Source organism: Ostrea edulis, chromosome 7, assembly GCF_947568905.1.
Source record: "Ostrea edulis chromosome 7, xbOstEdul1.1, whole genome shotgun sequence".
NCBI lineage: Eukaryota > Metazoa > Mollusca > Bivalvia > Ostreida > Ostreidae > Ostrea > Ostrea edulis.
In genome coordinates this window covers 30,469,276-30,481,417 of record NC_079170.1, presented here as the reverse complement: position 1 = coordinate 30,481,417, position 12,142 = coordinate 30,469,276, and the positions used below count along the sequence as shown (strand labels likewise).

Sequence of the window (12,142 nt, the reverse complement as noted above, 5' to 3'; positions counted from 1 at the left end):
CGGAATAAACAAAGCCAGATTCCAAGAAAGAAAGGATCTTCTGAAAGTAAACTTTAAACCATGTCATAATGACCTCCCATACGTTTCAACGCATAATCCAAAGAATCCGGAAGTTTTTCAGGTTATTAAGAACAACCTACCTATCTTGGAAAAACACCCAGTCATCAAAAAAAAAATTTGAATCATCATTTTTTAAAAAAATGAAGCCCTTCTCTAAATTCAAATATAACCAGAACATGTTTTTCCAGTAGTAACAATATAATCCCCACCGTTAGCAAATTTGATCTGAGACCGCCGTAAAATGGCTGAAATATTGACAAAACGGCGTAGAACCCCAATCAATCAAATTCGATAAACCAAGGTGCAACACGTGCCAATCTTTAACACCTGGAACCAACTTTTATTTCAAAAACGGAAATCAATTTACAGTGAAATCATCCATAACATGCACCTCTTCCAACATCTTGTATCTAATAACTTGCGCTGGTTGTGGAGAAAATTACATCGGCGACAGGTGACACGCTACAACATAGAATAACTGTACACCGTCAACAAATAAGGGAACCAGAATACCAATGTACTCAAATCAGGAAACAAATATAAATGAAAACTGCCAAAAATCGTGGACTGAACTTTACCATTTTGTCCCTTTTACAAATTCCTGAGAGACACTACGGAAACAGCGTGAAAATAAAGAACAGTTGTTTATTCAACGATACAAACCAGCATTAAACGCTTCATAGAAATGCGGACATTATATAATTTAGAAAAAAAAATCACAAAGACGATTGAGTACACTCAACTAGTTTCATCAATTCTTCAGGATTATATCCATGTATATATGCTTTTTCAGATTGTTTTATACCACGATAAGACAAACTAGGGCCAACTATTTTGCCTTAATTTGAAATTAATCAAAGTTAACTTAAAGAGTTTTTGAAATTGGACTGGTGCAATAAACATGTATTTGTTGATTTCAAAGCTGGCTAATTGATTAACATTTGGACATTTTTACATCTTGGGTAAATAATCGCTGATATCAACATTCAAAGATTTGGTACTCTTCTTACTGATAGGAAAAATGATATGCCTTTTTTTATTACGGAATTTAATTCAATAATTAACCTTGTTTTTTGGTTTTAACATCTGATTTGGATGGAACAGGCGATGGAACTTCTCTGCCACACATTTCTTCAAATTCCCGAACTATTGTTTTCACCTTTTCTGCAATGGTAATGATAAACTTATAACAATTTTAAGATCTGTAGCCATGGCTATCGAAGCCATGTTAGAACTAACACATGTCGTAAAATAAACTAAAGATGTATCTTATAATAAAGTGAAGAGTCCCATGGGGATACAGGTTAAAATGTATCCTTGGTACCCCTTGTTTGTCGTAAGAGACGATTGAATACTGCGGTCCTTCGGATGAGATTGCAAAAACCAAGACTCGGTGTTACAGCAGGTGTGGCACGATAACGATTCTCCCTGCTCAAAGGCCGTAAGCGCGGAGCAAAGGCTTAAGTTAAGTGAAGGCATCGAATATGTCCTAATGTGAAGAGATTATGACTTTCTACTCAGATGACAAGAACATCATGAGTAAACACCGACTAAAGCTGCCAATTATATGTAATATATGTGGGGGGGGGGGGGGGGGTTAACGAAAACCTTCACCTGCCAACAATGAGGTCAGTTCACTTCCATTGTCTTTCCAAATAATGGCAACTCTACGCTTTCATGCTAGTGAAAGTTTCAAGAGATCGTATCAGACATTCACAATATTTCTAGACAAAGCTCATGGGATTATTATTAATGATGTTATAAATTGCTTGCTTAGTCGGAATTTCTAAACCTAAATGAATATGCAACAGAATTTAATTTTAAAAGACATATATCTATGAAAGTTCTCATTTTCCAAACACTGTTTGAACAATAAATTGTATTAATGTTAATATCCAAATCACCATCCACCAATAATTACATATGGGTAAAAAAAAAATTCGATAGTGAATTTAAACATTATTCAATATATTCAATATATTCCAACAATGAATATATATATATATATATATAGAGAGAGATAGAGAGAGAGAGAGAGAGAGAGAGAGAGAGAGAGAGAGAGAGAGAGAGAGAGAGATAATAGTTACTTTTCGCAATGATCGGTAAAAGTATAGGTAAAAAATAAAAATGAAACACGAAGACGTTTAGTAAAGTTTTAGCGCTTTCATTTCAAATCTTCAGAAGCTTCTGAAGATTTGAAATGAAAGCGCTAAAGCTTTACTAAACGTCTTCGTGTTTCATTTTTATTTTTTACCTATATATATATATATATATATATATATATATATACAGTATAATTTGTCCAAACCGGCCTCTGAGTACTCCGGCGCTCTGTCAATTCCGGCCACAAAATATAGTCCCTAACATTTCTTTAACAAATCCTTTATTAGTAATTCCCTGTACTCCAGATACTGCGTACTCTGTATATCGGCTGGCTTACACAGTCCCAACTGTTATTAATTAACTTAAATTATCCTTTGTAAACCGGCCCCTCGATGATACACCACCCTAATTGTTACGTTCAATTGTATTCGGTGTACACGAGGCCCCAACTGCTCGTAATTAGCTCTAACTATCGCATTTAAACCAGCCACCCCACGATGACCAACCTGTCGGTATTCGGTCGATCGCACGCGGTGTACACAAAGGGTGTCTCAAGGGAAGCCACAGGTAAGTAAAAGAGTGCAATTGGCGATGAGTCGCGATCAGTTTAGAATAAAGCCTGATTTTTAGGGGGTGCACTTCTCAATTATGACAGCACCACGCACGAGGTAATGACGCCCTCCCCCTAACGACAGAGGCGAGAACTGACATTAAAAAAGTTCAATTAATCGATGAATTCGATACATTCTTGGAATGAAACAAAAGCGGTAAGAATCCCGTTATGTTTTCCAAAAGCAGGGTTTCCCCTCGTGGACTTCTCGGAGCTCTTCGGCGAGTCAGACAGTGATGATATGCAGTTAACACAACTCGCCATGTCCGATTCCCAGATTTTAAACTGTTTAATAAAAATTGAAACTTTTTCAAATGAGCACGACAATAAAACACTGACATTTATATTTTTACATTTTGAATTCTTTTGTTATATATTAAAACGTTAGCAATCATTACACACGTATGCATAGATAGTGAATACAAGGGAAGCAATTCTCATTCTTGTCAACATTCTGCACCCCGGACTCTGTGCAAACCGGCCAATTTCTTTGGAACCACACATAGCCGGTTAAGACAGATTATACTGTATATATGTATATATATATATATATCCAAATTGTGTTTTTAAAAAAAATCACAGTGTCCGGTATAAAATATTAAAAGAAATCGAATAAACAGTACACAAAGTTAAAAATTTAACGCAAGCGCTTTCATTTTATAATCCTCAGGATTATAAAATGAAAGCGCTTGCGTTAAATTTTTAACTTTGTGTACTGTTTATTCGATTTCTTTTAATATATATATATATATATATATATATATATGTGTGTGTGTGTGTGTGTGTGTGTGTGTGTGTGTGTGTGTGTGTGTGTGTGTGTGTGTGTGTGTAAATAATACAACTGATCAGGCTGAATGATCTAGCTCATTTTCTATACATTTCTATATCTACACGTAACAAACTTAAAAGGGATAGGGAGATATTTTCAAATTATAGACAATATTTTTTTTAGCTCTGCAGTAGTGTAAATTCTAAGATTGCAGTGGTAGTGAATTCATTCTTCAGGCCTCTCTCCGGTATGTGTGTATATATGCGTGTGTGTGTGAAGTGCCTAACATTAACATTGTATAATGTTCTGACGTCATAATCATGACTGTATTATGATAACGTTGCCAACATAACGTCATGGAACTTGTTTGCATTGTTTAAAAATCTACTGACGAGCACGCAGGGCGAAAGCGTTGTAGATAAAAAATTTGAGCATTGGATTTTAATTTTTGACTTTATTCTACCCCGATACCAAGAAAAAATAATTTATTGAATATATATATATATATATATATATATATATATATATATATATGTGTGTGTGTGTGTGTGTGTGTGTGTGTGTGTGTGTGTGTGTGTGTGTGTGTGTGTGTGTAGCTTGTATGTCGTGCAACAATTTCACAAGTCATTAAAACAGTTTACCTTCTAATTGACTAAAAGTATCGTTGATTGGTCTGCAATGTTACATTTCTTACTGTAAGAATTATCCTAAATACTTCCAAAGTCTATCCTAGTTAGAATAATTCTAAAAGAACCATCCTAAGACTTGTCCTAAGACACATCTGAAATCATAACTTAGGACTCTTCTTAGGAATCCTTCGATAGCACACCTGCTGGTTATCATACATGTAATAATCAGAATATAAAATTACTTCTTTGTGCTGAACTATCACCTCTTAAGGCAGGACTGCAACCTGAAACAAAAACGAAATTCCTACAGGATGTCTCCATGGATATGTATACATGAATTATACATCAAGAAAAACAATATTTAACAGAATATTGAAGCAAATGAAATCATCTAACACAAATAAGCAGAAGTATTATACTTATAAAGACACTTCAATCAAAACATTGTGAAGAGAACAAATGGCGTCGACTAAGTTACATATGTTATAATTATGATCTGATTTTCTAGCATTGCTCAAATTCACCAATGCTTACTATCTTTGATCGCTTTTAATGATGTATTTAATGATATGTAAGTATACAAAACTATTTGGGGAGTCATTGTTACGACAGTTTGATTTTTGTACAGTTCCGTAATGGATAATCAAAATTAAAAGCAATTCTGTCAATAGAAACTGAGAAGAGTCTGCTTTTTTTTAAAGCGTGCAAAGAAGACAACTGGGTTTCACAAAATTATCATTAGATCTGTCATAAGAGAGATTATATGAGTAGCTTAAGGTAAGGTTTGCAACAACAGGAAAATAACTCATAATGCACCTCCATGCAAGTGATACTTTGTGATGTCACTAGGAAAGAGTACGTCATGACGTACATATTTGAATAGATGTATCGTGGGGGAAATTTCACAATATTTTTCGTTATGTACGACCACTGTCAAGTGGTAAGCGGTCTATGTGTAAATCCGCGTGACAAATGTTTCTCAAACGATCATTTATTGCTTACCTTCAATACTGTAAAAGTATATACAAATATATATATAGTATGCGCTACAGTAATTTCAATTTTATGTTTTGACCTTGAACTCGCAACTATTGGGTATCGGCATTTGGAATATAGCCTTGACAGTTTGTTGTTTGTAAAAACGGTTTGGCGCAGGACCATAAGAAACATGTAATCCCTGTGAATCTTGCTTTCAAGAGGAAGTAAGGTTTATTTTGATATTGTTACAATCAATCGTGTTGATGAATAGTATCCTTAAAGTTGACAAGGTCCGATATTTCGGGTCAAATACCAACGAGCTAGGACATTTTTTGGACATTTACAAGCATTTTTCTAAATAAACATGACTATGTAAAACTTATACGGTGCCAATTTTGATGCACCAGATGCGCATTTCGACAAATAATGTATCTTCAGTGATGCTCATGTTTTACCATTCTTACTTTATATTTCGATGCTATCACACTTTTTACATGCACCGAAGCGATTTATCGCATGATTTTGAAATGTAGAAATATCATGTCACGCGACTTATATGATTACGTAAGAATAAAAGAGGGTTCTTCTCTATTATGTTTTAGAATATTGTGAGTTTGGTCTAACTAAGGAACATCTACATTACGGCATGGATTTTGTCGATATAAAAACAAATTCGTTTTGTGTCATTTTAACTAACGTATTTTAGACAGTTTCGGGCTGATGAAACTCGGAATTTCTGACGAAACAGGACCCGCCACGAAATTGAAGATATAGGATACAGATAGTGCATTGCTATACCCTTGCTGTTGATTGATTGAATATTGTTTTACGTCCCTCTCGAGAATATTTCACTCATATGGAGACGTCACAACTGTCTGCGATGGGCTTCAAAGCTTAGGCCTATGTTCGGCAATCATAGCCATTTAGCTGCAATAACGTAGCCCTATCCGATTTGTTTAGATCTGACGTTTTCGGGATAGGGCTACAATTCCATAGGATCTCCGTAATGGTGCAAAATAATTTTATGAATAACCGATAATAAGATCCATATATTAGTCGCAAATGCTATTTATACCAAAGGGAGTACCAACTTAGAGCTTTGACATGTTTGATAAAGGTGTTTTTCATTAAACACCATGTACAGCATACAACATTTTTCGTTTGCTCCGCCATGCTTGTTATCGCGAGATCTCGTAGGTGGATCTACTGAAAAGCCTAAACATTGACAATCTGCGCGAAAATGTAGTTGCTTGAGCCATTCCGACAAAGAAAGGAAAAACATGGTTGCAGAAATAATTTACACTTTGCTGTTCGTTTTTTAACTTGATATTAAATCTGAACCTTTTTAATACCGACGAAATAGCTTTCGATCCCGTACTTGTCCATTGATGCAAATACTACCTTATATGGCATATGTAAATCACTTGACAATCGGAAGTTGAAACTCCAGTACATCAAATATGGTGCATAAATATGAATCGAGAAATTGGAATTTATCGCAATTGTTGAAAACGGTAGAATAGAGCCTCACAAAAAAAATCGTAAGTTGCGAGCTTTAAATTTACATATTGTCTAAGAAACATAGAATATTATTTCATTTACGTAAAGAAAGTCAGCAAATGTTTAGAATGATAAAAAATGTTGCGAGAGTGAATCACTCCCGCATTTGCACCATTACAGAGATCCTAAGGACTTGTAGCCCCCCCCCCCCCCCAAAAAAAAAATCGGAGAGGGCTACAGTATTACAGCTAATGACCATTGAGCAAGGAGGGATATTTATGGTGCCACACCTGTTGCGACAAGGGACCTCGGTGTCTGCGGTCTCATCCGGAGGACTGCCCCATTTAGTCGCCTCTGACGACAAGCAAGTTGGCACTGAGGACCTAAGGTCATAATATCTAATATGACTTGATAAAATTCTAATTTTTATCCGTATGCCTTGATAGTAAAACTGTTTATGCATAAGTAAATCAGGAGAAAACGTGATACTACAAAACTTATCAAATATAACTAGTTGATATTTTTGGCTTGAATCATATTTTGTTCCTGAAATTGTTCAATGAATCCTCTAAAAGCTGTATATTTAATCAAGGAAGGGACAAATTGCATAAATGAAGTACTTCTTTTTAATCTCAAACAATGATGTCCTTAATTTTGAGCTCACATGGATCTATCGAATCGACATATGAATGAAAGTTATTATTATTAATAAACAAAACGTCAGTCTTCACGCAAATATCCAATATGATGTTAGTTTTATTTGAGATTTCTGTTATGGACTCGCCGTACATGAGTGAGATAAATGAACCCTAATTCTCAAGTATGCATTACAAATGGACTTATACTTTGTTATATCTTTAATCACGAGGACTGTGTAGTTAGAAAAGAGGAAAAGTTTAACATTTAGAGTTCACAATTAAGGATTCAAGATTTTACTACATGAAAAAGTACTGGAAGAAAGAATGAAATACAGACACATAGGGGCAATGCAACATAGACAGACCTACCTTTGGTTCTTAATGCGTCTAATATCTTTCTTCGTTTTCCAAAAGAGAGGCCGGTTTCTGTCAATTCTTCTGCCGTCATGGTTTGCAGTAAATCCAGATCAATACCTTCTTTCTTAAACGTATCTATTGTATCCGCCAATCCTAGTTTCTCCAAAAAGGATTCCAATGATTCTTCTGTCATATGATATTTACTGTAAAAGGAGAAGTTAAGAATTAAAACAACCAGTCATTATTTAGTTTTAAAAGCTGCATGAATTTTCTGTATACTATATTAAGTTCAGATTGTATGTTTTGATTGATTGTTTGTGTATTGTAAGGTGAAGATAACGAACAGTGATCAATCTCATAACTACTATAAGCAATACAAAATATATAGTTGGGCAAACACGGACCCCTGGACACACCAGAGGTGGGATCAGGTTCCTCTCGAAAATCTTTCACTCATATGGAGACGTCACTGATCATTGTCGGTAAAGGGATGCAACATTTAGACCTTTGCTCGGCGCTTATAGCCATTGAGCAGAGAAAGATTTTTATCCTGTCACATCTTCTGTAACTCGGGACCGCGTTTCATAAGAAATGTCCCATTTAGTCGCTTCTTGCGACAAGCAAGGGCTACCGAGGACCTATTCTTAGCCGGATCTCTACGGGCCTGAATATTTTGTAAGTGTTTTTAAATGATCGAAAATTTTTAACTAAATACGATCACAAATATTTTTAAATATCAGGATTTTCTCATTTATGGAACTAAGGTATTCTGATATATAGTATATTGAATTTATTATGTATGACAAAACATACAAAATAAATTTAAAATAACTAATATCCGGATACCTTAATTTTGTAAATGAGAAAATCCTTGAATAAGACTACGCCTTTACAAAAGAAAGAAATAAGGCTGTGCCCTAGGAGTCCTTGGTACACTAATGAACAACGTGAAGCCAAAGTAGATCGCAGGAAGGCTGAAAGAATCATGCGTAAATCAAACCTCGAAGTTCATAGACAGATTTACCAAGAAACATCTAAACGTGCAGCCAACCTTCTTCTTCAGTGCAAAAAATCCTATGACTCAACACGAATTGAGGAAACATACATTGACCCTAAGCAGTTGTACCGCATTACCAACAGCCTAATGGGCAATGGGTCTGAGAGAGCTTTGCCTGTACATCATTGTTCCGGAACCCTCGCAAATAAATTTGGAGATTTTTTTCTCGGATAAGATCCAAACCATCAGGGTAAACTTGTGCAATAACAACAGCATGAATACAATTGATCCAGTCTATGCTGATGTTCAATTTGATGGAGAACGACTATGCAATTTCAATTTAGTAACATAATCTGAAGTTCGCATGATCATCTCATCGGCTTCATCAAAATCATGTGAAATTGATCCAATCCCTACGACACTTCTGAAACCCATTTTAGAATCTGTGCTACCAATTTTTGCAGAAATAGTGAACAAATATTTGAATCAATGTATATTTCCATCTTCCTTCAAAGAAGTCATTGTACGTCCGTTATTGAAGAAAGCAGGATTGGAGCCAGACTCGTTACGGAACTACAGACCTGCCTCAAACCTCTCATTTCTTTCCAAAATTTTGGAGAGAGTGGTATCAGCTCGCATAGGGCACCATATAGATTCAAACAACCTAAATGACGTGGTCCAGTCTGCATATCGTCCTTGTCACTCAACAGAAACAGCTCTTCTTAGGGTACACCACGATATTGTGACAGCATTGGATAAGGGTTCTTGTGTTGCGTTGGTGATGCTAGATCTTTCAGCAGCTTTTGATGTTATAGACCATCAAATTCTCATTAAGCGACTGGAGGTATCGTTTGGTATTACTGGTGCAGCACTTACGTGGATCAAATCTTACTTAACTGGTCGTAGTCAGAAAGTGGTTGTAGGAACTGCAAAGTCTAAGGACTTTCTGCTTCCATATGGAGTGTTCCAAGGGTCAGTTCTGGGACCAAGACTTTATGCAATGTTTGCAAAACCGATTGGTGAAATCTGCCGCAGACATCATACCATGTATCATTGCTATGCTGACGATACCCAGGCATACTTAGTTTTTAGACCTACAGATACATGGAATGCTATCTCATCGCGGCTACAGGAATGCTTAGCAGATATAAAATCTTGGATGAACGTCAACCTGCTGAAATTAAACGAAGAAAAAAAAACTGAATTTATAGTGTTTACTTCGAAATATTCAAACGTTTCACCATCTTTTCAACTGTCTTTTGGAAATACCATTATTTCCAACTCGGACTGTGTTCGAAACCTTGGTGTTTTTTTCGACAGTGTACTTTCTTTTAAAAAACTTATTAGTTCCATCTCTCGTTCTTGTTATTATCATCTACGGAATATTGCACGGATTCGTTCTTTCATCAATGATGACGCCTGCAAGACACTTGTATGTTCTCTTGTGTTATCACGCTTAGCCTATGGAAATGCACTATTTAAAGGGCTACCCCAAACAAATCTGAGCAGGCTACAGACAATCCAAAACTCAGCAGCTCGACTTGTTGCCCGGGTCAGGAAGCATGACCATATACCACCGGTGATTGTGTCCTTGCACTGGCTTCCGGTTGATTCCCGTGTTGAATACAAGATTTTACTACACACATACAAGGCTCTAAACGGATTGGCACCAGTCTATATCAGCGACCTAATCACTGTGTACAAACCAAAACGATCTCTATGGTCATGCAATTCAAGATTGCTAGAAAAACCCCGCGTTCGTACAAAGACCTATGGAGATTGAAAGTTTGATGTAACAGCTGCCACGCTATGGAACAGTTTACCGATAGACATCCGTTCGTGTGGCACTGTTAAAAGTTTTAAGACAAACCTCAAAACATATCTTTTTATGAAATTTTATAACCATATTTGCAATACATTCTTTTTTAAAGTAAAGGCTGGTTTGTCGCATGAACTCGTAATGTTTAAATTGTTTTATTTTATTTGGATCTTATATTTTATGCTCTGATTAATCTTATCATGTTTTACATTTTACATTGTTAAAGTGCTTAGAGTAATTACAAATTATATAATGCGCTATATAAATGCCGCTCATTATTATTATTATCTTTGGGTGACAGGGATTAAAGTTTGTTCAAATAAAGGACCATGCCACCTTCAAAAGGGAGGTCATCACAAAAATAGGGTGAGGTCATTTAAAATTCCCCCGCAATTTTGATTCTACAAATTTTACAGGACAATTTTGCTTCAACTTTTTTTTAAGATGGTGTGGGATATATGGTTCTGCATAGCAATCTTGTTTTAATTAAACTTTTATTTAGGCAAGGAATTTCTCTCTTTCCTGCATTGTCTATATATGAATAAAAAGTACCGAGAGTGTCAAAAATACAGAATTTTAGATAGAGGCCAAACGCTGACTTCAATCGAGACTGTTGAAACCCCTGTACCATCAACTTGTTTGTCAATAGCTTACCTCGATTTAAAAACTTACTATACGCAGAACAAGCTCTTACATATCGAATTAGTTGACATATATAAACACCATATGCAGGCGATCATAGAATATTGCTACATAAATATGGAAAGTTAACGATGAAGAAGCTTAAATCATCCCGGTTGCTATACAGTTGAGTTGTCACTTTGCCGTTAATGTCTACTTTCAATAAAATATCTAAGTATGAAGCAGAAGTTGACCATTCTGTGGTGTCCTTTATTTCGAGCTCACCGGAATATATCAAATCGACATATGAATGAAAGTTATTGTTGTTAGTAGACAAAACGTAATTGATATATCGAAATGTCGAATTGTAGGACATAGCGAGAGATTTTTTCTTCTCACGTAGAAGTTTTTGAAGAAATTTTGCTTCATATGAATATAGAAACAGGTCAGTTAACAAAGGAACACAATTGGTGTCCACAGGAATTCCAACAGACCGTTGGAAGACCTGATCACCATATCTGTCTTTTTACACACTTGTTCCTCGCCGTGCTCAATATGTAGTTTCAAAGAGCCATTTCTGCGTAGAGCTCCATTGAAGAATTGGTATTATAGTAAAATGTACTTTCAGGGATGTCACAAACGTTACCGTACCTGACAAACAAGTTGATTGTGCAGGGGTTCAAAAAATCTCGTTTAAAAGCAGCATTTCGCAAATTATATGGTCGTTATAACTATCTAGTTTGCCAACACAACCTACCATTCGTTTAAATGTTATCGGACATGTTTCATGACGAATGTTAGGCCGATCTTGGCACATTGATTTTGACTACAGATAACTATGTTTGCCTGGTCAAGATATGGGGCTCACGGCGGGTGTGACCGGTCGACACGAGATGCTTACTCCTCCTAGACACCTGATCTCACCTCTGGTATATCCAGGAGTCCGTGTATGCCCAACTCTCTATTTTGTATTGCTTAAATGAGTTATGAGATTGATCACCGTTCGTTTTCTTCACCTTTGTTGTAGCTACAGAGTCGGCAAATTTTTTATATACATTGTA

At 35.9% G+C, this 12,142-nt stretch overlaps 3 protein-coding genes across 3 annotated transcripts in view; 1 reads left to right on the top strand and 2 right to left on the bottom strand.

The window, feature by feature from the left end:
* Nucleotides 1-12,142, top strand: part of LOC125654652 (uncharacterized) — a 534,947-nt gene that overhangs the window by 273,731 nt on the left and 249,074 nt on the right. The window lies entirely within an intron of this gene.
* The window catches only part of LOC125654656 (GTPase IMAP family member 7-like), a 662,712-nt gene that overhangs the window by 535,428 nt on the left and 115,142 nt on the right, over nucleotides 1-12,142 (bottom strand). The gene's annotated exons all lie outside the window — the stretch shown is intronic.
* LOC130048001 (uncharacterized) overlaps nucleotides 1-12,142 on the bottom strand; it is a 205,733-nt gene that overhangs the window by 157,380 nt on the left and 36,211 nt on the right. The window contains exon 8 of the mRNA XM_056143963.1: nucleotides 7,657-7,847. Coding sequence (XP_055999938.1) covers nucleotides 7,657-7,847 — 191 coding nt within the window. The remainder of the gene's footprint in view (nucleotides 1-7,656; nucleotides 7,848-12,142) is intronic.